Genomic DNA, 27758 nt, shown 5'->3' on the forward strand with positions numbered 1-27758 from the left:
GGACCCCAGGAAGAGTAGCTGCTGCCTTGGTAGGAACTAATGGGGATCCATAATAAACCCCAGGAAGAGTAGCTGCTGCCTTGACAGGAACTAATGGGGATCCATAATAAACCCCACGAAGAGTAGCTGCTGCCTTGACAGGAACTAATGGGGATCCATAATAAACCCCAGGAAGAGTAGCTGCTGCCTTGGCAGGAACTAATGGGGATCCATAATAAACCCCAGGAAGAGTAGCTGCTGCCTTGGCAGGAACTAATGGGGATCCATAATAAACCCCAGGAAGAGTAGCTGCTGCCTTGGCAGGAACTAATGGGGATCCATAATAAACCCCAGGAAGAGTAGCTGCTGCCTTGACAGGAACTAATGGGGATCCATAATAAACCCCAGGAAGAGTAGCTGCTGCCTTGGCAGGAACTAATGGTGATCCATAATAAACCCCAGGAAGAGTAGCTGATGCCTTGGCAGGAACTAATGGTGATCCATAATAAACCCCAGGAAGAGTAGCTGCTGCCTTGACAGGAACTAATGGGGATCCATAATACAAACAAATACAAAACACACAGACACTTAACAAAAAGGACAAACTATCTCTCACAGGAAATATTCCATACAGGTTTCTATCACACACATCAATGGGGCAGAGTTCTTCCTGGGTGGGGAAACTCCTGGCCTTCCACATCAAAACAAGCTAAATACGTCCATTGAGAAGTAAGTACATTGACAACATCATTCTTCTAGTGTAATAATGACCTTGAACCAGATCCCAGGATGCCTTTCGTGATGAGGGCTCTCTGATTGGACTTCTCCAGGAGATTTATATCTGTAGGATGACATCACCAATATAGAACACAGAACACAGAACATCAATATAGAACACAGAACATCAATATAGACTGCATTCGGTAAGTATTCAGACCCCTTGACTTTTTCCACATTTTGTTACGTTACAGCCTTATTCTAAAATGGATGAAATAGTTTAACCCCTCATCAATCTACACACAATACCCCCATAAAGACATCACAATACCCCCATAAAGACAAAGCAAAAACAGGTTTAGACATTTTTGCAAATGTATATATATAAAAATAAAAAAACACTGAAATATCAAATTTACATACAGTGCCAGTCAAGAGTTTACACACCTACTCATTCCAGGGTTTTTCTTTATTTTTTAAAACTATTTTCTACATTGTAGAATAATAGTGAAGACATCAAAACTATGAAATAACACATATGGAATCATGTAGTAACCAAAAAAGTGTTAAACAAATCAAAATATATTTTATATGAGATTCTTCCAAGTAGCCACCCTTTGACTTGATGACAGCTTTGCACACTCTTGGCATTCTCTCAACCAGCTTCATGAGGTAGTCACCTGGAATGCATTTCAATTAACAGGTGTGCCTTGTTAAAAGCTGATTTGTGGAATTTCTTTTTTTCTTAATGCGTTTGAGCCAATCAGTTGTGTTGTGACAAGGTAGGGGGGGGTGGGGGGATATACAGAAGATGGCCCTATTTGGTTAAAGACCAAGTCCATATTATGGCAAGAACAGCTCAAATAAGCAAAGAGAAACGACCGTCAATCATTACTTTAAGACAGTCAATCCGAAAAATGTCAAGAACTTTTAAAGTTTCTTCAAGTGAAGTCTCAAAAACCATCAAGCGCTATGATAAAACTGGCTCTCATGAGGACTGCCACAGGAAAGGAAGACCCAGATTTACCTCTGCTGCAGAGGATAAGTTCATTAGCGTTACCAGACTCAGAAATTCGAGCCCAAATAAATGCATCACAAAGTGCAAGTAACATAAACATCTCAACATCAACTGTTCAGATGAGACTGCGTGAATCAGGCCGTCATGGTCGAATTGCTGCAAAGAAACCACTACTAAAGGACACCAATATGAAGAAGAGACTTGCTTGGGCCAAGAAACACGAGCAATGGACATTAGACCGGTGGAAATCAGTCCTTTGGTCTGATGAGTCCAATTGGAGATTTTTGGTTCCAACAGCCGTGTCTTTGTGAGACAAAGAGTAGGTGAACGGATGATCTCTGCATGTGTGGTTCCCACCATGAAGCATGGAGGAGGAGGTGTGCTGGTATGGGGTTATTTTGCTGGTGACACTGTGATTTATTTAGAATTCAAGGCACACTTAACAAGCATGGCTACCACAGCATTCTGCAGCAATACGGCACCCCATCTGGTTTGCACTTAGTGGGACTATCATTTGTCTTTCAACAGGACAGTGACCCAACATACCTCCAGGCTGTGTAAGGGCTATTTGACCAAGGAGAGTGATGGAGTGCTGCATCAGAGGAACTGGCCTCCACAGTCACCCGACCTCAACCCAATTGAGGTGGTTTGGGATGAGTTGGACCGCAGAGTGAAGGAAAACCAGCCAACAAGTGCTCAGCATATGTGGGAAGTCCTTCAAGATGGTTGGAAAAGCATTCCAGGTGAAGCTGGTTGAGAGAATGCCAAGAGTGTGCAAAGCTGTCATCAAGGCAAAGGGTGGCTACTTTGAAGAATCTAAAATATATTTTGATTTGTTGAACACTTTTTTGGTTACTACATGATTCCATATGTGTTATTTCATAGTTTTGATGTCTTCATTATTATTCTACAATGTAGAAAATAGTAAAAATAAAGAAAAACCTTTGAATGAGTAGGTGTGTCCAAACTTTTGACTGGTAGTATAGTTTGACATTTCTGGTCCAAATAATGATGATCCACACTTCTTTGAAAATATATATAATAATCTATTGATATATAATCTAGGTCTCAATTACTATCGTGGCCGATTATCATACAGTTTTAAGTATCTCAATGAACCGTAAAGGAAATGAAAACGTAAGCAAAAAGGTAGGCCTACATTGTGTGTGCCCTACGTCATCACGCACTGATTTTATCCACAAATAAGTGAATTTGGTGTCAACACTGGTGGGAAAATTCACATATTTTTTTAATGCGGATTCTATAGTATTCGCATGAAAATCTGTCTCCAATTGAATTGAAACCTAGCTATCTAGTGTTGCAGCATGGCAGTATATCTAGAAAGAACTTCCTTGAATCGGAAAACGAATCTTGCTTAATTAAGCTTTTTTTAGGTCATCTGAAAGAAAACGACAAAACTTTTTTTTTTTTTAACACAAGACCTTCAGCAAAGAACTTCTACATACATGCCAGTATGACATCTTGAAACATCGTCTTCTGATACTTATCCCGATGTTTGAGTTGGCGGATGATATGACGTTTCCATGAGTCGGCCGTCTTCTGTGTGTTTATCTTCTCCTCGACTTTAGACGCCTCGCCACGTTCCGCTCCTAGCGCCGCCATGATAGACTAGTCCTACAGCAATTTAGGCTGTTACTAAACGGCATTGCCAAATAGTTTAGTCTATTGTATATCAGAGAAACATTCATTAATTTTCCTTTTCAATAAAATCTCTAGCGAGACTGGCTCGGCTGTCAACATTGAAGTGCCAGGCGGTCCGGCGAACAACAAGTTTCCTATCCAATCAGATGCTACTTACCATTATTTTCCTGAGTCAGACTAGAATCGTCATTATCGTCATTGAAAACATGTCAGGGCAGGACACGCCCGTGCTGAAGTACAATGCATATTAAAATCTGTTTGAATGTGACCACTGTCAAACTCCCCACTATCTATGCCACGTTCAAGTGCCAGTCGAGAACTAGGAAAATTCCGATTTGCTAACTGGTTGTGGTTATTCACATGCTGCGTTAAAACAGTTCGCAAGTCGGGAGAATTCAGAGATTCCTAGTTCCGAATAGCACCTTAACGCGGCACTAGTCTAACTAACTAAAATAATTTATACATATGGGCCAACAAAGTGCATGACTAAATCAAGACAATGAGCAATTGGCCTACATTTCAAAGTAGACCCCCCCCCCCCCAGACTGACTCCAGTAGGTCCGGTGTTCAGCAGTTCTCTTCAAGGATGCCGCCCTAATTCCTTCTTCTTTAAATTCCATCTTCACAGAGGTTCTCCAGGGCCCTCCTCTGCAGACGTTGGGAGCGTTCCTCTGTCACAGATATTCTCCAGTCTTTCATCTATTCCTGCCCCCCCCCCCGTGGGTTACACATTAAAGCTAGTCTGGTTGTTGTATGGAGAACACACAAAGCAATATGTAAAACACCTTTATTACAAACTCTTAGTAAAATATACATTTTGTATGAATGCAAAAGCAGACAGGTAAAATATTACAAATAATTTACATTGAAATTGAACAATTTCACGAGAAACCATGAAGTACACAGTGAAACACCACGGGGACTGTACAAAACACTGCAGGTGACAGTGAGACTATTATACCCATCTGATGCCATAGGCTTTAACATAATAGAGCCCTTAACACTAGTGTCTGTTGGCTCCAACCTCAATAGAAACCAAACAGAAACCAAAACTAATACTTAACTTCAACTTGACTGCTTAGATACTGAGTTCTCTCTATCAACTAGCAAACATAACCCGGTGCACAAATACCTGGACAGGGTCAAAAAGAGAGTTTAAAAAATGTAAACACTGATTAAAACAGGTCACTTTGGTTGTGGCTGAATGACTCCTCATTGACTGCTTTGATGCTCAATAGATCCACGTTTTAAATAAAGTGATACATGGCTACAAGGTTAGATACAGAATGGGTTAAGGACCTGGGCTCGTAGCCACAAAGCATCCCAGAGGAGGATTGCTGATCTAGGATCTGTCTAATGTAGTCGTATTCATAAAAAAAAAACACAATGCATCTAAAATAATAAACTGATCCTAGATCAGCACCTCTTTTCAGATGCTTTTGTGGATACGGGCCCTGCAGCGACTTCAAGCAGATCATCAAATGAGAGCTAAATAAATCGAAGAATGACAACAGCTACCAAACACAAAAAAGACAACAAAACAAGAGCTTCAATTAAAGAAAGAAAACATTAAAATAAAACATCCATTAAAAGATAGAGGAAAATAAGACAAAGCTAAAAAAAAAAAAAAAAAAAGGATTTTAAACAAGTTGGAGACTTTAAACTAGATTGAGAAGCATGTATTTACCAGTGACTTATTTCAGTCAGTCTCTAATGCGGTGCTAAACATTTCACTACAAGTATAGGTTTAAAACAAATCTAAATAAACATTCTACTATATACACAGACAGTCGTCTGGTCAGGTTTAAAAAGGTGCTGTTGGTTAAAAGGGACAGGATGCTATTGAAACAGTCTGGTGGGAAGTGAAAGCATCCAATTGCTCACGTCTGGTTAGTAAATATTTGCTTCATGTAAGGACGTCTTGTCTCATCCTCCATCAGCTAGGGTCATGTCTGTTAAAACGGGCATATTCGAGTCGAGTCAGGGATAAACTTTTCCTTACCTTAACCCCCTAATCTGCTACGAAAAGTAACTTCTGACATTAGCGTAGCATCCCATCTAGTCAAAACCCCATCAGCTAACTACTGTCCATCTTCTTCTCAGCAATGAACAGCAGCATCTCAGAGTATTTCTCCAGTAGCGCCACGGTCCGGTCGTCTCTCAGCTGGCGACCTGGAGAGTCCTCCAGGGGACAGGGGGCGCTGTGACCTGCTGCTGACCTCTGACCTGAAGGAAACACAGAGTCCAGCTCCGTCTGCGTCACACAGAAGGCCTCTTTCAAAATGGCCGACATCTGGCCCTGCTGCTCTGGGCTGTCTGTCATGCAGCAGACCTGTGAGAGAACAGAGAGAGAGAGACAACGTTGTATCGGTCTCAATGGCGGTGTCTGTGTTCTCGGACGCCATAATGGGACAGATATGTTGCGATCTCTATGTGACAACGGAATGGGCAAAGAATAAGGAAGTGGATAGAATCTGGTATCTTATGATTATCAGTGAAATTAACTAAATGTATAAAATATCGATTACTATGTATAGTTTTGTAAGGACTATAAATGATCAACCACCCAGTTTGAGTAGACAGTTTATGCCACTGCTTTTGAGAGGAGCTGGCTACTGTACCGGGAGACTAAAAGCATTTGCGCTAAGCTAACGACATGCTAACTTCAATCTCCAAACTGCACGCAGAGATAAAAAAAAAATGGTATCCATGAGTTCTGACTCTCTGGGTAAGTAGAGAAACGACTGAAATATCTAAAAATCAGCAGTATGCCTTTGAAAGGATAACGGCTCAGTTGAAACATTGGGACATGCTGGTTAAAACTTGATAACACATGAATCTTTGAAAAGCTAGTGAATAGAATTTTTCCATTCGTTTGTAATCTGACCTTGTTGTAGAACATGACGGCTCTTCTCATGGTGTGCCTCAACTCGTTGGCTACCTGGTGACACATCTGGAGGTTCAGGGTTTCCTCTACAGAGTCACCATGGAGACCAGAGTCACCATGGAGAGGGAAAAAACAGGCAGAACCAGAGACAGGACTGTCGCTAGCCTGCTGCAGCTGGGGCAGATGGGAGGGGCTCTCAGTGAGCTGGGCCTGAGGGAGGGTTGAGCACAGACGGGGGGTTGGGGCCATGGTGGGGGCCGGAGACGTGGCGGTGGTGGAGGCCGGGGCCAGGCTGCTGCGGAGCCCTGATAATCCTCCACGTGACGCCAAGCTGTCCTCCATGTTACGGAGGCACCTCTTCGCCTCCTTCCCCAGAGAACGCATCTCAGTGGGGGTGACCAAGGCGTGGCGGGTCGAGTCTCCAAACCTCCTCTGGGACTTGTGGGAGGCCAGAGGGAAGGTTAGTGTGGGGGGGTCAGAGGGCACAGCCAGGTCCAGGTGGAGAGCTGCTCTGGCTCTGTGGTTCCCCGCAGGAGAAGGAGGGACGGAGGGAGGCTGGCTGGCAGGAGGCTCCACTGAGGAAGTGGTGGTGGTGTGGGATACAGGGGGCTGGACTCCAGGGGGCTGGACTCCAGGGGGCTGGACTCCAGGGGGCTGGACTCCAGGGGGCTGGACTCCAGGGGGCTGGACTCCAGGGGGCTGGACTCCAGGGGGCTGGACTCCAGGGGGCGGCAGATTCTCCTTGCACTCCGGGTCTGTACTGTTCTGGAGGTCCTGGAGGGATGAGGCTCTCGCCTCCATGATCTTCCCCCCAGCAGGGTGCTCCTCAGTCGGGGAGATGTTCAGGCCCTCACCCTGGGACCTCTTGGCTCTGGAGCTGGTGGTGGTGCCCATGTAACGCTGGCGAGGCAGCCGGGTCAGGGGCTCCTTGTCCAGGCCGGACTGGGAGGGTTTGAGGGTGGAGCTGGATGATGATGGAACACTAGACTGAGACCTCAGGGTCTTATCTGTCACATCTGACAGGTTGGAACAGAAAGACTACAGGTCAATGACATTCAGGGTTATTTACTCCACTGATTCTCCATCCTGATCCTGAGGGAAGTAGTATACATTTTTGGGTCACCAAGGACCAGGATGGAGAAATGCTGGTTTACTGTAACATAAAGGCTCAAATTGCATCTTAGAAACCAGATCATCACCCCGTGTGGTCTATACATCAGGGCAGACTGCCAGCACCGGTGGAACCCCAGACGGTGGAACCCCAGACAGTGGAACCCCAGACGGTGGAACCCCAGAGAGAGATGGAGACAAGGATATAGAGAACCAAGTCTAGCTACCCCATGACACTAGGTGAGTCACAATCAATGCTGTGGTGGATCGACCACCCACCCACACACACCTCCCAGAGTATCTCTCCAGCGTAGAACAGCTATGGTTTTGCGGCTGCGTAGGGGATGGCGGGGTTGGGGAGACTGCTGGACCGAAGAGGAGCGCCTCTTTAAAGACGTTGGATGACACTTCACACCCCTCACTGGATTGTTACAGCAACAGTCAACCAGCCAGCAAACCGACAGACCATCAACCAGCAAACAGACAGACAGACCATCAACCAGCAAACAGACAAGCCCCACATCATTAAGCAGACCTCCTTAGCCACACTGGATGTTTCTGGATGATTCTTCTAGCAACCAACAGACCAGAGAGATGACAAGTTCATACCCACACTCACTACAGCATCCACCACACCCGGGTTTCTGTTAGCCGGTAAATTCTGGCTTTTGGCCGTTTCAAAAAATATAAAGCTGATACATAAAATTGTTGCCGGAGAAAAAGAAAATCCAAAGCAAAAATAAATGGTGATTATCCCCATTTCCAGTGTGCCAGCCGAGAGGAGATTCGTTCTCCAAAACAGAGTAAAGACGGCCTCAAGATCCCTCCTTCTTGAGGACAAAGTAGCGAGGCTGATGTGCATCGCGCTGCTCCAAGGAGTTGGGACAGTTTTGACTTTTCCAACAACAGCGGCTCACTTTGAGCAGACCAAGGTCCACTGCCAAAAAACAAGTAAATTAGAGGGCAAATGATTGTGTTTGTCAGGCCCAGTCCTAGCAGTTCTGCTGCTGCCTTAGGCCAGATCAACATATTCCACCCCTGTGTCATGGGTAATGATGTGTATCATGAGCAATTGGTGATTTCAGTTGAGATTATTCAGTAGCACTTGGGAAACTAAATCCGTGTTGTGAACTTAACACATTGGTGAGTTACAATGTTGAAATGATTAATCCTGCCAACTGCCCATAGAGTTATCAATGAGCCATGCACAGTTGAAGTCGGAAGTTTACATACACTTAGGTTGGAGTCATTAAAACTAGTTTTTCAACCACTCTACAAATTTCTTGTTAACAAACTATAGTTTTGGCAAGTCGGTGAGGACATCTACTTTGTGCATGACACAAGTCATTCTTCCAACAATTGTTTACAGACAGATTATTTCACTGTATCACAATTCCAGTGTGTCAGAAGTTTACATACATTAAGTTGACTGTGCCTTTAAACAGCTTGGAAAATTCCAGAAAATTATGTCATGGCTATAGAAGCTTCTGATAGGCTAATTGACATTGGTCTGATGAAACAAAAATAGAACTGTTTGGCCATAATGACCATCGTTATGTTTGGAGGGAAAAGGGGGAGGCTTGCAAGCCGAAGAACACCATCCTAACCGTGAAGCACGGGGGTGGCAGCAACATGTTGTGGGGGTGCTTTACTGCAGGAGGGACTGGTGCACTTTACAAAATAGATGGCATCATGAGGCGGGAAAATTATGTGGATATATTGAAGCAACATCTCAAGACATCAGTCAGGAAGTTAGAGCTTGGTCGCAAATGGGTCTTCCAAATGGACAATGACCCCAAGCATACTTCCAAAGTTGTGACAAAATGACTTAATAAGGACAACAAAGTCAAGGTGTTGGAGTGGCCATCACAAAGCCCTGACCTCAATCCTATAGAAGATTTGTGGGCAGAACTGAAAAAGTGTGCGAGCAAGGAGGCCTACAAACCTGACTCAGTTACACCAGCTCTGTCAGGAGGAATGGGCAAAAATTCACCCAACTTATTGTGGGAAGCCTGTGGAAGGCTACCCAAACATTTGACCCAAGTTAAACAATTTAAAGGCAATGCTACCAAATACTAATTGAGTGTATGTAAACTTCTGACCCACTGGGAATGTGATGAAAGAAATAAAAGCTGAAATAAATCAATCTACTATTATTCTGACAATTCACATTCTTAAAATAAAGTGGTGATCCTAACTGACCTAAGACAGGGAATTTTTACTAGGATTAAATGTCAGGAAATGTGAAAAACTGAGTTTAAATGTATTTGGCTAAGGTGTATGTAAACCTCCGACTTCAACTGTATATCACACGACACGAGTCACGACAGTTCAAATTACAATAAACATAAGATTTATTAATATCATGAGCTTTGGAAACAAGTGCTTTCATGAACGCATGACGCGGGCCTTATTTCACAGGAGCATTGTAAAACAAGCTCTCTCTCAATGAATTTACCTTATTTACATATGGAATATGATTGTCCAAAATCTATTTGATCATTTATTTATTTCTGGTGCTGTACCGCAGCGGAAATGGGGAGCGGAGCGGGCCGGCCCGGTCATGGCTAGAAGGCATTTTTAGCTAACCCTAACCCTTTACCCAACCTTAACCTAATTCTCCTAACCTGCTACGTTAATTCTCCTAACCTGCTACGTTAATTCTCCTAACCTGCTACGTTAATTCTCCTAACCTGCTACGTTAATTCTCCTAACCTGCTACGTTAATTCTCCTAACCTGCTACGTTAATTCTCCTAACCTGCTACGTTAATTCTCCTAACCTGCTACGTTAATTCTCCTAACTGGCTACGAAAAGTCAAATCGGACACTATTTTTACAAAAAGTTGGATCCCTTCTAGCCATGACCGGCCGGCCCTGGTGTTAGTAGACAGCCATGTTGTGTTATTTATTAGGACTAATTACAATTTGAAAATAGCTGTGTTTTGTTATTTATTATTTCAAATGTTCATAGAAACAGCCTTTAAGACTTTTGTTGTTCGCAAATATTATATTTGACGAAAAAAAATGAAAGAAAGATTGATTTATAGCAGGGATGACGACCCAGCAGACAATGTTTTGCTTTTCAGTAAAACCTGTCATGTTGGTATAAGAACATCGTTCGAAGAAAAAAAAATGAAAGAAAGATTGATTTATAGCAGGGATGACGACCCAGCAGACAATGTTTTGCTTTTCAGTAAAACCTGTCATGTTGGTATAAGAACATTGTCCGACTTTATTACAACTTTACAGGCTAATCTCTCTGTTAAAATGAATTACAATCATCTAAAATGTGATTTTGAGCACAGTGGGTTGACACCCTAATGCGTTACATGTCTGATACATTTCTAAAAATGTCCGGTAAATTAAAATCCGGCGCCACATTTTCTCCGAACTGGAAACCCGACACCACATCAGTCTAGACTGGTACTCACCAGGGGCCTGGCTCTCCTCTTGAACAGATTCTGTGGTACTGCTCACGACGGACTGCTTTGAGTTGGCCTGTAGATCGCAAAAACATCTTCAGTGACTTTCATGAAATCTTATGGGAGATGATCAAAATAACATTTGCATGCATCTCAAGGTTAGGATCTGGCCCCCGATTTGTATCTTGTGTTCTGCATGTTGGTGAGGAACTAACCTCGCACAGCGGATATAAGCCTGGTAAATCAACCATTCAAAGTTGGCCTTAGTGGGAGTGACCATGGAATTATTGGTAAATGATCTTACTGAGTAAAGTATTTGTCATTATTTAATTTTAGCGAATCACACGACTGTGAGGCGTGGCTCCAAATGGAGGCAGGACTCGGGTAGGAACTTGTGGTGTGTGCTAGCAAAAACATTCCCTCTAACCTCAAAGGGAGAAGAACACAATAGGTCCTACCTTCCAACTAGCAAAGGACATAGCTAGCTTACGAATGGCTTCACGAGAAGAACAGAGACTACCCCCCTAAAATCTGTGGTCGATGTGTGTCTGGTTCGGAACCCTCTGGTTCGGAACCCTCTGGTTCGGAACCCTCTGGTTCGGAACCCTCTGGTTCGGAACCCTCTGGTTCGGAACACTCTGGTTCGGAACACTCTGGTTCGGAACTCATTTACCACCTAGTGATGTCACCAGCCAGGCCAAAACTCCATCCCACCAAAACAGGCAGAAATTTCAGACGGTCTTTCCCAACAGCTCTTACACTAAAAAAGACCATTTATCACAATTTCTAAAATTTCACAGTGTTATTCCAACCTCATTGTGAAAATATATATAAAAACACAGGAAATATTCTACACGGGGCCTTTAAACCAATGAGTAATACACCGGGAGAAATCTCCTGCCACTTTGTATCCTAACGAAGGCCAATATTGACATCGTGTTCCACCAGACCTTCCTCACTTTTGTGCGGAAGTATCTGCGAACAAGATAAGTGAGGAACAGACCAGTACCTGAGTGGTGTTGAGGCTTGGGGTGGGGTCAGGAGAGGACTGGCTGCTGGGCTCCTCAGTGATGCTGGGCGGGAGAGGAGCGGGACAGAGGGCAGAACCAGGACCACTAACACGACACAGATAAGAATTAGGACAGGTTTTAAAAACTAAACAAGTACACATTGAATGATTGAATGAATACATCTCTTGATGCTCCGAGACACAATCGGTGATCTATGTGAATACTAACCGCAGACCGCATCAATACAGGGGGAGGTGTGACTGAGGCGAGGTGAGGTGTGACTGAGGCGAGGTAAGGTGTGACTGAGGCGAGGTAAGGTGTGACTGAGGCGAGGTAAGGTGTGACTGAGGCGAGGTAAGGTGTGACTGAGGCGAGGTAAGGTGTGACTGAGGCGAGGTAAGGTGTGACTGAGGCGAGGTAAGGTGTGACTGAGGCGAGGTAAGGTGTGACTGAGGCGAGGTAAGGTGTGACTGAGGCGAGGTAAGGTGTGACTGAGGCGAGGTAAGGTGTGACTGAGGCGAGGTAAGGTGTGACTGAGGCGAGGTAAGGTGTGACTGAGGCGAGGTAAGGTGTGACTGAGGCGAGGTAAGGTGTGACTGAGGCGAGGTAAGGTGTGACTGAGGCGAGGTAAGGTGTGACTGAGGCGAGGTAAGGTGTGACTGAGGCGAGGTAAGGTGTGACTGAGGCGAGGTAAGGTGTGACTGAGGCGAGGTAAGGTGTGACTGAGGCGAGGTAAGGTGTGACTGAGGTAAATGGTGCTTTCAAGACAACTGGGAACTCATGACCTCAGTGATCTTCAGATCGGATAGTCAGATATCTAGAAAGATGCCTGAGTTTCCGACTTTGAATCCCGAGTTGGAATACTGCCCCCCCCCCCCAGAGTTCCTAGTTGTCTTGAACGCACTGACGTTGGAGATTCCCAGGTTCCCAGCTGTTTTGAATGCGGCTTAAGGTATGGTGAGGTGGTGACTGAGGCAAGGTGTTACTGACCGGAGTCGGCTCTGGAAACGAGACAGGAAGCGTGTAGAGATGCTGAATCTGGGGTTGAGGAAGAGGCTCTCTGTCTCCATGGGTGGAGTCTGCAGACTGGACAGGTCAGTCTCAAACTTCTCTACAGGGGGGCAGAACAGATAGCAGTTATAGCTAGCTACAAACTGTACTTACAATACATCCTAACTGTTACATTTTTAAAAAATGGGTTTACGAGACACTAGCCTAGACTCACAACCACATCTTGTCTGGTCGACGGCCTGGTTGGGGTAAGACCCAGACCAGAGTATGTGAACTGGAGCGGAGCTTGCCCAATTTGACTGCAGCGCGGAGCGAGTTTCCCCACAGGCCTTCTCAACCGCCCCAATTGGGCGCCAGTACAGCTCACTTCATGAGCTCAGGGGACGCCCGGGCCCAGCATGCATTTGTAGTCTACTTGTCTACTGCTATAGACCCTTGCTTTAGCTACTGTTAAAAAGGAGTTCACTAAATATTTTCATTAAAGATACTGATAAAACACAGGTTGAAAACTCAAGATGACTTACAAGATGAGGAGGACCAAGAGAAAGAGAGGGAGTGCGGTGAGTCCACAACTAAAGAATCATGGTGGAATCTGAAAAGACACCTATCCTGAAAGCATGATGGTGTACTTCCCGTGTACATGCTAACAGAAAGGAACGAGGTGGGTAGATAACTAAAGTGTGTCATTGTAGCAAAGTATTTAACAACTAAAAATCAGATCTCTTATAACCAGGGCAGCCCAACCCTCTTCCTGGAGATGCACCGTTTTGTGGGTTCTCAGTCCAACCCTAATTTAACACACCTGATTCTACTAATTAGCTGCTCAACAAGACCTTAACTGAATCAGATATGCTAAATTAGGGTTGGACTGAAAACCTACAGGACAGTAGTACTCGACTCACATACTCTGACCCAGACAAGAGGCTTGTGGCTCATTACATCACCATCATCATCATCCGTACCCTCGTTGCTCAGGTGGTTGGCCATGGTGTCAAAGTGTTGTCTAAGGAGCGTCTGTGGATCTTCCTCCTCTTCCTCCACTCCAGAACTACCTGTAGAACTCACCTGGCTCAGGGAGTCAGTATCTACAGGGGGAGACAAGAGGAGAGGAGTCAGTATCTACAGGGGGAGACAAGAGGAGAGGAGTCAGTATCTACAGGGGGAGACAAGAGGAGAGGAGTCAGTATCTACAGGGGGAGACAAGAGGAGAGGAGTCAGTATCTACAGGGGGAGACAAGAGGAGAGGAGTCAGTATCTACAGGGGGAGACAAGAGGAGAGGAGTCAGTATCTACAGGGGGAGACAAGAGGAGAGGAGACAGTATCTACAGGGGGAGACAAGAGGAGAGGAGTCAGTATCTACAGGGGGAGACAAGAGGAGAGGAGTCAGTATCTACAGGGGGAGACAAGAGGAGAGGAGTCAGTATCTACAGGGGGAGACAAGAGGAGAGGAGTCAGTATCTACAGGGGGAGACAAGAGGAGAGGAGACAGTATCTACAGGGGGAGACAAGAGGAGAGGAGACAGTATCTACAGGGGAAGACAAGAGGAGAGGAGTCAGTATCTACAGGGGGAGACAAGAGGAGAGGGGTCAGTATCTACAGGGGGAGACAAGAGGAGAGGAGACAGTATCTACAGGGGGAGACAAGAGGAGAGGAGTCAGTATCTACAGGGGGAGACAAGAGGAGAGGAGTCAGTATCTACAGGGGGAGACAAGAGGAGAGGAGACAGTATCTACAGGGGGAGACAAGAGGAGAGGAGACAGTATCTACAGGGGAAGACAAGAGGAGAGGAGTCAGTATCTACAGGGGGAGACAAGAGGAGAGGGGTCAGTATCTACAGGGGGAGACAAGAGGAGAGGAGTCAGTATCTACAGGGGGAGACAAGAGGAGAGGAGTCAGTATCTACAGGGGGAGACAAGAGGAGAGGAGACAGTATCTACAGGGGGAGACAAGAGGAGAGGAGACAGTATCTACAGGGGGAGACAAGAGGAGAGGAGTCAGTATCTACAGGGGGAGACAAGAGGAGAGGAGACAGTATCTACAGGGGGAGACAAGAGGAGAGGAGACAGTATCTACAGGGGAAGACAAGAGGAGAGGAGTCAGTATCTACAGGGGGAGACAAGAGGAGAGGAGTCAGTATCTACAGGGGGAGACAAGAGGAGAGGAGTCAGTATCTACAGGGGGAGACAAGAGGAGAGGAGTAGTAGTGTGTACTAGACCTACCATCCTATGGCTACAGTAGTAGTATTATAGCAGTAGCAGAGAATAAGTATTCTAGTTGTAGTAGTGTGTACTAGTCCTACCATCCTATGGCTACAGTAGTAGTATTATAGTAGTAGCAGAGAATAAGTATTATAGTTGTAGTAGTGTGTACTAGTCCTACCATCCTATGGCTACAGTAGTAGTATTATAGTAGTAGCAGAGAATAAGTATTATAGTAGTAGTAGTGTGTACTAGTCCTACCATCCTATGGCTACAGTAGTAGTATTATAGTAGTAGCAGAGAATAAGTATTCTAGTTGTAGTAGTGTGTACTAGTCCTACCATCCTATGGCTACAGTAGTAGTATTATAGTAGTAGCAGAGAATAAGTATTATAGTAGTAGTAGTGTGTACTAGTCCTACCATCCTATGGCTACAGTAGTAGTATTATAGTAGTAGCAGAGAATAAGTATTCTAGTTGTAGTAGTGTGTACTAGACCTACCATCCTATGGCTACAGTAGTAGTATTATAGTAGTAGCAGAGAATAAGTATTCTAGTTGTAGTAGTGTGTACTAGTCCTACCATCCTATGGCTACAGTAGTAGTATTATAGTAGTAGCAGAGAATAAGTATTCTAGTTGTAGTAGTGTGTACTAGTCCTACCATCCTATGGCTACAGTAGTAGTATTATAGTAGTAGCAGAGAATAAGTATTCTAGTTGTAGTAGTGTGTACTAGTCCTACCATCCTATGGCTACAGTAGTAGTATTATAGTAGTAGCAGAGAATAAGTATTATAGTAGTAGTAGTGTGTACTAGTCCTACCATCCTATGGCTACAGTAGTAGTATTATAGTAGTAGCAGAGAATAAGTATTATAGTAGTAGTAGTGTGTACTAGTCCTACCATCCTATGGCTACAGTAGTAGTATTATAGTAGTAGCAGAGAATAAGTATTCTAGTAGTAGTAGTGTGTACTAGTCCTACCATCCTATGGCTACAGTAGTAGTATTATAGTAGTAGCAGAGAATAAGTATTATAGTAGTAGTAGTGTGTACTAGTCCTACCATCCTATGGCTACAGTAGTAGTATTATAGTAGTAGCAGAGAATAAGTATTATAATAGTAGTAGTGTGTACTAGTCCTACCATCCTATGGCTACAGTAGTAGTATTATAGTAGTAGCAGAGAATAAGTATTCTAGTTGTAGTAGTGTGTACTAGTCCTACCATCCTATGGCTACAGTAGTAGTATTATAGTAGTAGCAGAGAATAAGTATTATAGTAGTAGTAGTGTGTACTAGTCCTACCATCCTATGGCTACAGTAGTAGTATTATAGCAGTAGCAGAGAATAAGTATTCTAGTTGTAGTAGTGTGTACTAGTCCTACCATCCTATGGCTACAGTAGTAGTATTATAGCAGTAGCAGAGAATAAGTATTCTAGTTGTAGTAGTGTGTACTAGTCCTACCATCCTATGGCTACAGTAGTAGTATTATAGTAGTAGCAGAGAATAAGTATTCTAGTTGTAGTAGTGTGTACTAGTCCTACCATCCTATGGCTACAGTAGTAGTATTATAGTAGTAGCAGAGAATAAGTATTCTAGTTGTAGTAGTGTGTACTAGTCCTACCATCCTATGGCTACAGTAGTAGTATTATAGTAGTAGCAGAGAATAAGTATTATAGTAGTAGTAGTGTGTACTAGTCCTACCATCCTATGGCTACAGTAGTAGTATTATAGCAGTAGCAGAGAATAAGTATTCTAGTTGTAGTAGTGTGTACTAGTCCTACCATCCTATGGCTACAGTAGTAGTATTATAGTAGTAGCAGAGAATAAGTATTATAGTTGTAGTAGTGTGTACTAGTCCTACCATCCTATGGCTACAGTAGTAGTATTATAGTAGTAGCAGAGAATAAGTATTATAGTAGTAGTAGTGTGTACTAGTCCTACCATCCTATGGCTACAGTAGTAGTATTATAGTAGTAGCAGAGAATAAGTATTATAGTAGTAGTAGTGTGTACTAGTCCTACCATCCTATGGCTACAGTAGTAGTATTATAGCAGTAGCAGAGAATAAGTATTCTAGTTGTAGTAGTGTGTACTAGTTCTACCATCCTATGGCTACAGTAGTAGTATTATAGCAGTAGCAGAGAATAAGTATTCTAGTTGTAGTAGTGTGTACTAGTCCTACCATCCTATGGCTACAGTAGTAGTATTATAGTAGTAGCAGAGAATAAGTATTTGAGTTGTAGTAGTGTGTACTAGTCCTACCATCCTATGGCTACAGTAGTAGTATTATAGTAGTAGCAGAGAATAAGTATTATAGTAGTAGTAGTGTGTACTAGTCCTACCATCCTATGGCTACAGTAGTAGTATTATAGTAGTAGCAGAGAATAAGTATTATAGTAGTAGTAGTGTGTACTAGTCCTACCATCCTATGGCTACAGTAGTAGTATTATAGTAGTAGCAGAGAATAAGTATTATAGTAGTAGTAGTGTGTACTAGTCCTACCATCCTATGGCTACAGTAGTAGTATTATAGCAGTAGCAGAGAATAAGTATTCTAGTTGTAGTAGTGTGTACTAGTCCTACCATCCTGGGGTTGGTCTTGGCTCTCTGCAGAGCCAACACAACAAGCGCTGTCTGGACTCAGCTCGTCCTCTCCTCCCCAGCCCTGCTGCTGCTGATGCTGCTGGCCAAACTCACTGCGCACACACACACACAAAACAGTCATACGTTCAAAACTGTTACGCACGCACCAGTGTTGAAGCCACTATCCTGGCATTGCAAGCAGCACCATGCTCTACCAAGTTAGCTAGAGAGGACAACCATATACAGCTCTGGGGGAAAAATTATCATCATCGATCCTCCACCAAATTTCACAGTGGCTGCGAGACACTGTGGCTTGTAGGCCTCTCCAGGTCTCGCACCCACTGTGACATCTGGTGGAGGCTCAGTGATGATCTGGGGGGGGGGGGGGGGGGGGGGGGGGGTGCTTCAGCAAGGCTGAAATCGGGCAGATTTGTCTTTGTGAAGGACGCATGAATCAAGTCACGTACAAGGTTGTCCTGGAAGAAAACATGCTTCCTTCTGCTCTAACAATGTTCCCCAACTCTGAGGATTGGTTTTCCCAGCAGGACAATGCTCCATGCCACACAGCCAGGTCAATCAAGGTGTGGATGGAGGACTACCAGATCAAGACCCTGTCATGTCCAGCCCAATCTCCAGACCTGAACCCCATTCAAAACCTCTGGAATGTGATCAAGAGGAAGATAGATGGTCCCCAAGCCATCAAACAAAGCAGAGCTGCTTGAATTTTTGCGCCAGGAGTGGCATAAAGTCACCCAACATCAATGTGAAAGACTGGAGGAGAGCATGCCAAGACGCATGAAAGCTGTGATTGAAAATCAGGGTTATTCCACCAAATATTGATTTCTGAACTCTTCCTAAGCTAAAACATTAGTATTGTGGTGTTTAAAAATGAATATTAAATGATTTTCTCTGCATTATTCGAGGTCTGACAACATCTTTTTTGTTATTTTGACCAGTTGCCATTTTCTGTAAATAAATGCTCCAAATTAGAGGTCGACCGATTATGATTTTTCAACGCTGATACCGATACCAATTATTGGAGGACCAAAAAAAGCCGATACCGATTAAATCGGTCGATTTATATATATATATTTATAATAATGACAATTACAACAATACTGAATGAACACTTATTTTAACTTAATAAAATCAATTTAGTCTGAAATAAATAATGAAACATGTTCAATTTGGTTTAAATAATGCAAAAACAAAGTGTTGGAGAAGAAAGTAAAAGTGCAATATTTGACATGTAAAAAAGCTAACGTTTCAGTTCCTTGCTCAGAACATATAAAAGCTGGTGGTTCCTTTTAACAAGAGTGTTCAATATTCCCAGTTAAGAAGTTTTAGGTTGTAGTTATAGGAATTATAGGACTATTTCTCTCTATACCATTTGAATTTCATATATCTTTGACTATTGGATGTTCTAATTGGCACTATAGTATTGCCAGCCTAATCTCGGGAGTTGATAGGCTTGAAGTCATAAACAGCGCTGTGCTTCAAGCACAGCGAAGAGCTGCTGGCAAAACGCAGGAAAGTGCTGTTTGAATGAATGCTTACGAGCCTGCTGGTGCCACCACCGCTCAGTCAGACTGCTCTATCAAATATCAAATCATAGACTTAATTATAATATAATAAACACACAGAAATACGAGCATTTGGTTATTAATATGGTCCAATCCAGACACTATCATTTAGAAAAAAAACGTTTATTCCTTCAGTGAAATACGAAACCGTTCCATATTTTCCGTATTTTATCTAACGGGTGGCATCCATAAGTCAAAATATTGCTGTTATATTGCACAACCTTCAAAGTTATGTCATAATTATGTAAAATCCTGGCAAATTAATTCCGGTCTTTGCTAGGAAGAAATGGTCTTCACACAGTTCGCAACGAGCCAGGCGGCCCAAACTGCTGCATATACCCGGACTCTGCTGCACAGAATGCAAGAGAAGTGACACAATTTTCCTAGTTAAAATAAATTCATATTAGCAGGCAATATTAACTAAATATGCAGGTTTAAGAAAATATACTTGTGTATTGATTTTAAGAAAGGCATTGATGTTTATCGTTAGGTACATTGGTGCAACGACAGTTTTTTTGTTGTTGCGAAAGCGCTTGTTAAATCCTCACCCGTTTGGCAAAGTTGAAGTACGGCTGGCCATGCTTTCCACCTGGCTACCCCTACCCAGGTCAACAGCACTGCACCCCCCACAGCAACTCGCCCAAGCCTTCCCCATTTCTCCTTCTCCCAAATCCAGTCAGCTGATGTTCTGAAAGAGCTGCAAAATCTGGACCCCTACAAATCAGCCGGGCTAGATAATCTGGACCCTTTCTTTCTAAAATTATCTGCCGAAATTGTTGCAACCCCTATTACTAGCCTGTTCAACCTCTCTTTCGTGTCGTCTGAGATTCCCAAAGATTGGAAAGCAGCTGCGGTCATCCCCCTCTTCAAAGGGGGGGACACTCTTGACCCAAACTGCTACAGACCTATATCTATCCTACCCTGCCTTTCTAAGGTCTTCGAAAGCCAAGTCAACAAACAGATTACCGACCATTTCGAATCCCACCATACCTTCTCCGCTATGCAATCTGGTTTCAGAGCTGGTCATGGGTGCACCTCAGCCACGCTCAAGGTCCTAAACGATATCCTAACCGCCATCGATAAGAAACAATACTGTGCAGCCGTATTCATTGACCTGGCCAAGGATATCGACTCTGTCAATCACCACATCCTCATCGGCAGACTCGATAGCCTTGGTTTATCAAATGATTGCCTCGCCTGGTTCACCAACTACTTCTCTGATCGAGTTCAGTGTGTCAAATCGGAGGGCCTGTTGTCCGGGCCTCTGGCAGTCTCTATGGGGGTGCCACAGGGTTCAATTCTCGGGCCGACTCTCTTCTCTGTATACATCAATGATGTCGCTCTTGCTGCAGGTGAGTCTCTGATCCACCTCTACGCAGACGACACCATTCTGTATACCTCTGGCCCTTCGTTGGACACTGTGTTAACAACCCTCCAGACGAGCTTCAATGCCATACAACACTCCTTCCGTGGCCTCCAACTGCTCTTAAATGCAAGTAAAACTAAATGCATGCTCTTCAACCGATCGCTGCCCGCACCTGCCCGCCCGTCCAGCATCACTACTCTGGACGGTTCTGACTTAGAATATGTGGACAACTACAAATACCTAGGTGTCTGGTTAGACTGTAAACTCTCCTTCCAGACTCACATCAAACATCTCCAATCCAAAGTTAAATCTAGAATTGGCTTCCTATTTTGCAACAAAGCCTCCTCCACTCATGCTGCCAAACATACCCTCGTAAAACTGACTATCCTACCGATCCTCGACTTCGGCGATGTCATTTACAAAATAGCCTCCAATACCCTACTCAACAAATTGGATGCAGTCTATCACAGTGCCATCCGTTTTGTCACCAAAGCCCCATATACTACGCACCACTGCGACCTGTACACTCTCGTTGGCTGGCCCTCGCTTCATACTTGTCGCCAAACCCACTGGCTCCAGGTCATCTACAAGACCCTGCTAGGTAAAGTCCCCCCTTATCTCAGCTCGCTGGTCACCATAGCAGCACCCACCTGTAGCACGCGCTCCAGCAGGTATATCTCTCTGGTCACCCCCAAAACCAATTCTTCCTTTGGCCACCTCTCCTTCCAGTTCTCTGCTGCCAATGACTGGAACGAACTACAAAAATCTCTGAAACTGGAAACACTTATCTCACTCACTAGCTTTAAGCACCAGCTGTCAGAGCAGCTCACAGATTACTGCACCTGTACATAGCCCATCTATAATTTAGCCCAAACAACTACCTCTTCCCCTACTGTATTTATTTATTTATTTTGCTCCTTTGCACCCCATTATTTCTATCTCTACTTTGCACATTCTTCCTCTGCAAATCAACCATTCCAGTGTTTTACTTGCTATATCGTATTTACTTCGCCACCAAGGCCTTTTTTTTAAATTCACCTCCCTTATCTCACCTCATTTGCTCACATTGTATATAGACTTATTTTTCTACTGTATTATTGACTGTATGTTTGTTTTACTCCATGTGTAACTCTGTGTTGTTGTATGTATCGAACTGCTTTGCTTTATCTTGGCCAGGTCGCAGTTGTAAATGAGATCTTGTTCTCAACTTGCCTACCTGGATAAATAAAGGTGACATTTTTTTTAAATAAAAAGGTTGTGATTCAATGATAAATTAACAGGCACCGCATTGGTTATATGCAACGCACGACAAGCTAGTTAAACTAGTAATATCATCAACCGTGTGTAGTTAACTAGTGATTATGTTAAGATTGTTTTTTTATAAGATAAGTTTAATGCTAGCTAGCAACTTACCTTGGCTCCTTGCTGCACTCGCGTAACAGGTACTCACAGCCTGCCACGCGGTCTCCTCATGGAGTGCAATGTAAATCGGCCATAATCGGTGTTCAAAAACGCTGATTACTGATTGTTATGTACACTTGAAAATCGGCCCTAATTAAATCGGTCGACCTCTATTCCAAATGACAAAATGTTTGTTTGGAATTTGGGAGAAATGTTGTCAGTAGTTTATAGAATAAAACAAAAAATGTTAATTTTACACAAACACATATGAAGTAAAACCAGAGAAACGGATAATTTTGCAGTGGTCTCTTAATATTTCCAGAGCTGTATATATATACACACACACACACACACACACACACACACACACACACACACACACACACACACACACACACACACACACACACACACACACACACACACACACACACACACACACACACACACACACACACACCAGCCCTACATAAACAACTATAAGCTCATACACAAAGCGTCCCCACATCAAACTCATTTTGAGAGAAACAGTAACTAGATGTCCAACCAGACAGATCCACTCTGACTCACCCCTCTCCTCCTCCAGTGGACAGCGCGGTGCTGTTAGCCGGGTAAAGAACGTAGCTACTGAGGCCTGGACCAAACATGTCGTCACTGTCCGGTAGGGCCAGGAACCCAGGCCTCTGAAGAGACCCAGAACCCTAAACAATAACAAATATGTCAATGTGTTGTTTGTCTGGACTGAGTTACAACAATATGGAACCATCGACATACCACGTCTGAGATATATAAAAAAAATAAAAATAAATGTTTTTGAGTGAAGTATCTCTTTAAACAGACCTGGTCTTCGTTGTCGACATCTTCCTCCTCCACCACCACTTCGCTGTCCTCCACCACTTCGCTGTCCTCCACCACATCTTCCTCCTCCACCACTTCGCTGTCCTCCACCACTTCGCTGTCCTCCACCACATCTTCCTCCTCCACCACTTCGCTGTCCTCCACCACCATCACATCTTCCTCCTCCTCCTCTCCAAGCAGGCTGTCCAGGCTCTGAGGGTGGAAGTATGGATCTTCTTCCTCCTCATCCTCCTCCTCTTCCTCCTCTACTGGTCCCTCTGCTCTGCGGGGGGTGGGGGAGAGAGGGCGCTGCAGGCTGTGTGTCTCCAGGACAGAGCGGATGGCCAGGGGGTTGAGATGCTCTGCCCAGCGCCCGCGCGGCTGGAGGTGTGCTGGCTGGAGCTCGGCGGGGAGAGCAGTGGTGCCTGCTGCAGGACCCTGATATAACAGCGAGATCATCTCAAATCACAAAAAGGCTCTGTTGAGGTACACAATTCCAACATAGCCAGAGAGGCAACATCTGACCATCAGAGTGAGGGAACAGCCACAAGACTGAGTCACAACACTTAACATACAGCTAGTGCCTTCAGAAGGTATTCATACCCCTCCACGTAACATACAGCTAGTGCCTTCAGAAGGTATTCATACCCCTCCACTTAACATACAGCTAGTGCTTTCAGAAGGTATTCATACCCCTCCACTTAACATACAGCTAGTGCCTTCAGAAGGTATTTATACCCCTCCACTTAACATACAGCTAGTGCTTTCAGAAGGTATTCATACCCCTCCACTTAACATACAGCTAGTGCCTTCAGAAGGTATTTATACCCCTCCACTTAACATACAGCTAGTGCCTTCAGAAGGTATTCATACCCATCCACTTAACATACAGCTAGTGCCTTCAGAAGGTATTCACAGCCCTCCACTTAACATACAGCTAGTGCCTTCAGAAGGTATTCATACCCCTCCACTTAACATACAGCTAGTGCTTTCAGAAGGTATTCATACCCCTCCACTTAACATACAGCTAGTGCCTTCAGAAGGTATTCATACCCCTCCACTTAACATACAGCTAGTGCCTTCAGAAGGTATTCATACCCCTCCACTTAACATACAGCAGAAAGCTAAGTTACACAGGTATTCATACCCCTGAGTCAATACATGTTTCAATCACCTTTGGCAGCGATTACAGCTGTGAGTCTTTCTGGGTAAGTCTATAAAGCCTCGTTCACACTGCAGACAACATTTGTTTTGTTTTTGAAATACGCTTGAGGAATATTGACTGTCCAAACAGCAAGTTACACGTGACCAAATCGGATGTGTGCGTTCAGACAGCAGTCATTTACTGACAAGAAGACTAGTTGTTATAGTAACAACGGGTATGTGTGTGCAGTGGTGTAGGCTGATTGGTGGTGGTGCTTGTCCTTATGTAACAACAGTGCCTGCCATGGACATGTCTCAGTTTTGAGTGTTCTAAATTATAGCGTAAAAACACTTAAAGCCTCAAAGGATAAGACGATCCAAACTGTCGTAACGAGTCCTTTTCGGCTAGCCACAGCAGTCACTTTGCTAGCTAGCTCTTAAGCTTTCTGACACATGCACTCATTTCTTTGTAAACATTTAACAAGCTAGTTCGCTAACGTACCACGTGTTCCTGTCAGTGTCAATAGAGTAGCTAGCAAGCAACAAGTTGTGCCGAATAAGTTAAAAAAAAAACACTTGAAGGAAAATAAAATCAGATTTGACCGATCAGACAAGTCACAGATTTATATCTGACACCTACAAAGGTGGTTTGAAATGTGGCTTGAATAAATCAGATTCCATGTGCTTTTTGGCTGTTCAGACTGCAGGGAAAAAATGATTGATATGCAAATCAATAGGATTGGAGAAAGTTCAAACTGCCAATGTGAACGCGGCTAAAGAGCATTGAACACCTTGATTGTACATTTGCCCATTATTCTTTTCAAAATTCTTCAAGCTCTGTCAAATTGGTTGTTGATCATTGCTAGACAATCAATTTAAAGTTTTGCCATAGATTTTCGTGCAGCTTTATACTGAACAAAAATGTAAACGCAACATTCAACAATTTCAAACGATTTTTCTGAGTTACAGTTCATTCAAATAAATTAATTAGGACCTGGTCCTAATCTATGGATTTCGCATGACTGGGCAGGGGTGCATCCATGGGTGGGCATAGGCCCCCCCGAATTAGCAGCCAGGCCCAACCAATCAGAATGAGTTTTCCCCCCACATAGGGGCTGTATTAAAACACAGAAATACTTCTCAGCATCCCCCCCAGCTTTTTGTGCGTATGGAACATTTCTGGTATTTTTTTATTTTTTAAATTTTAGCTGATGAAACATGGGACCAACACTTTACATGTTGCGTTTATATTTTTGTTCGCTAAGTCAAAACTGTAACTCGGCCACTCAGGAACATTCACTGTCTTCTTGGTAACCAACTACAGTGTAAATTTTGCCTTGCGTTTTAGGTTATTGTCTTGCTGAAAGGTGAATTCATCTCCCAGTGTCTCGTGGAAAGCATTTTTTTTGCAGTTTTACTTTGTACAGGCTTCCTTTTCACTGTCAATTAGGTTAGTATTGTGGAGTAACTACAATGTTGTTGATCGATCATCAGTTTTCTCCTATCACAGCCATTAAACTCTGTTTTATAGTCAACATTGGCCTCATAGTGAAATCCCCCGAGCAGTTTCCTTCCTCTCCGGCAACTGAGTTAGGAAGGACGCCTGTGTCTTTGGATGGTGTATCAATACACCCAGTCACTACAAAGTGTAATTAATAACTTCACCATGCTCAAAGGGATATTCAATGTGCTTTTTTAAAATTCTTGCCCATCTACCAATACGTGGCCTTCTTTCGAAGGCATTGGAAAACCACCCTGGTCTTTGTGGTTGAAATTCACTGCTCGACTAAGGGACCTTACAGATAATTGTATGTCTGGGGTAAAGAGACATGGTAGTCATTCAACAATTATGTTAAACACTATTATTACACACAGAGTGCAAGCAATTTATCATGTGACTTGTTAAGCAAATCTTCACTCCTGAAATTATTTAGGCTTGCCATAACAAAGGTGTTGAATACTCAAAATATTTCAGCTTTTCATTTTTACAATTAAATTTGTACACATTTTTGAAAATAAAGAATTCCACTGTGACATTATTGGGTATTGTGTGAAGGCCAGTGACATTTTTGTTGTTAAAATATAATAATAAAAAATGTGTGGGGGGGAAAAAATGAAGGGGTGTGAAAACTTTCTGAAGGCACCAGTTGGTGTTTAGTTCTAACAGTTTACATTCTGTGTCTTAATTTATTTAACCTTTATTTAACTAGGCAAGTCAGTTAAGAACAAATTCTTATTTACAATGACGTCCTAGGAACAGTGGGTTAATTGCCTTGTTCAGGGGGCAGAACGACAGATTTGTTCCTCGTCAGCTCGGGGATTCAATCTTGGAACCTTTCGGTTACTAGTCCAACGCTCTAACCGCCAGGCTAGTATTAATCTTATCCAGGCTAGTATTAATCTTATCCAGGCTAGTATTAAGACAATTCCCAGAGACATTGGTCCATCAGGGCTATTCAATTCCGGACACGGAGGCCCGAAAACATTTCAAGTTTTTGTTTCTACTGGTAGTTAATTGATTTAGTCCCTGATTAGAAGGAGAAGATGAAAACCAGAAGTGTGTCGGTCCTCCAGGACAGGAATTGGGCAGCCCTGATATAGACTATATGGTTCCGTAAGACTCACCAGTTTCCTGGCCCACATGGGCAGTTTGCCGTTGGTCTGTGGCACCATGGGGTCGAGAGCAAGGACGTCTGGAGGAGAGACATTGATGTTAAAACATTGATTAAGCCAAACGTCTGTTAGAATTTCCCTTTCTCTGAGCTTGTGGCATGGCGAATCGTTGTTAAATCGCAAATAGAATTTTTGAATTCATTCAATTCCACACTCTTATGTAATCTCTAAGTTAATATGAGTGATCTCACCATGAGTGATGTCACATCGAGCAGGAGTCCTGGGATCATCTTCCTCCTCTTCCTCTCCTGCCTGGGGGAGGTGGCCCAATGGCACAGTGATGAAGGTCTCTCTCCTGGACAAAGAGAAACAGACACCTCACACAGGGACACCTCGCACAGGGACACCCCACACAGGGACACCCCACACAGGGACACCCCACACCAGATACTGACTGGTTTTCTGATCCACCCCCCTACCTTTTCTTTTTTTGTTAAGGTATCTGTGACCAACAGATGCATATCTGTATTCCCAGACAAAAATATATTTAAAAAAAACACAAGATGCAACCATTTCAAAGACATTACTGAGTTACATTTCATATAAGGAAATCAGTTCATTAGGCCATAATCCATAGATTTCAAAATGCATCTGTTGGTCACAGATACCTTTAAAAAAAAAAAGAAAAGGTAGGGGGGTGGATCAGAAAACCAGCCAGTATCTGGTGTGATCACCATTTGCCTCATGCAGTGTGACACATCCCCTATGCATTAAGTAGATCAGGCTGTTGATTGTGGCCTGAGGAATGTTGTCCCACTCCTCTTCAACGGCTGTGCGAAGTTGCTGGATTATTGTCAGGAACTGGAACACACAGTCCTACACGTCGATCCAGAGCATCCCAAACATGCTCAATGGGTAACATGTCTGGTGTGTATGCAGGCCATGGGAGAACTGGGACATTTTCAGCTTGCAGGAATTGTGTACAGATCGTTGTGACATGGAGCCTTGCATTATAATGCTGAAACATGAGGTGATGGCGGTGGATTATTGGCACATCAATGGGCCTCAGGATCTCGTCACGGTATCTCTGTGCATTCAAACGGCCATCGATAAAATGCAATTGTGTTCGTTGTCTGTAGCTTATGCCTGCCCATACCATAACCCCACCGCCACCATGGGGCACTCTGTTCACAACATTATCAGAAAATCGCTCACC

At 43.7% G+C, this 27758-nt stretch overlaps 2 protein-coding genes across 3 annotated transcripts in view; both read right to left on the bottom strand.

The window, feature by feature from the left end:
- Positions 1-3461, bottom strand: part of atg16l2 (ATG16 autophagy related 16-like 2 (S. cerevisiae)) — a 35463-nt gene extending 32002 nt beyond the window's left edge. Inside the window, exons 1-2 of the mRNA XM_038973726.1 lie at positions 3181-3461; positions 751-820 (exon numbers count right to left, since the gene is read on the bottom strand). Coding sequence (XP_038829654.1) covers positions 751-820; positions 3181-3337 — 227 coding nt within the window. The 5' untranslated portion in view covers positions 3338-3461. The remainder of the gene's footprint in view (positions 1-750; positions 821-3180) is intronic.
- A 685-nt stretch (positions 3462-4146) lies between these two features.
- The window catches only part of wdr62 (WD repeat domain 62), a 66326-nt gene continuing 42714 nt past the window's right edge, over positions 4147-27758 (bottom strand). The window contains exons 20-30 of one of the 2 annotated variants that reach the window (XM_038973597.1): positions 26794-26897; positions 26555-26622; positions 22790-23224; positions 22520-22650; positions 17600-17712; positions 13780-13902; positions 12797-12917; positions 11806-11911; positions 10806-10872; positions 6264-7279; positions 4147-5708 (exon numbers count right to left, since the gene is read on the bottom strand). In XM_038973597.1, coding sequence (XP_038829525.1) covers positions 5454-5708; positions 6264-7279; positions 10806-10872; positions 11806-11911; positions 12797-12917; positions 13780-13902; positions 17600-17712; positions 22520-22650; positions 22790-23224; positions 26555-26622; positions 26794-26897 — 2539 coding nt within the window. In that variant the 3' untranslated portion in view covers positions 4147-5453. The remainder of the gene's footprint in view (positions 5709-6263; positions 7280-10805; positions 10873-11805; positions 11912-12796; positions 12918-13779; positions 13903-17599; positions 17713-22519; positions 22651-22789; positions 23225-26554; positions 26623-26793; positions 26898-27758) is intronic. The other variant, XM_038973598.1, reaches the window with a different exon arrangement.

The sequence above is a fragment of the Salvelinus namaycush genome, chromosome 34 (assembly GCF_016432855.1).
Source record: "Salvelinus namaycush isolate Seneca chromosome 34, SaNama_1.0, whole genome shotgun sequence".
Lineage (NCBI taxonomy): Eukaryota > Metazoa > Chordata > Actinopteri > Salmoniformes > Salmonidae > Salvelinus > Salvelinus namaycush.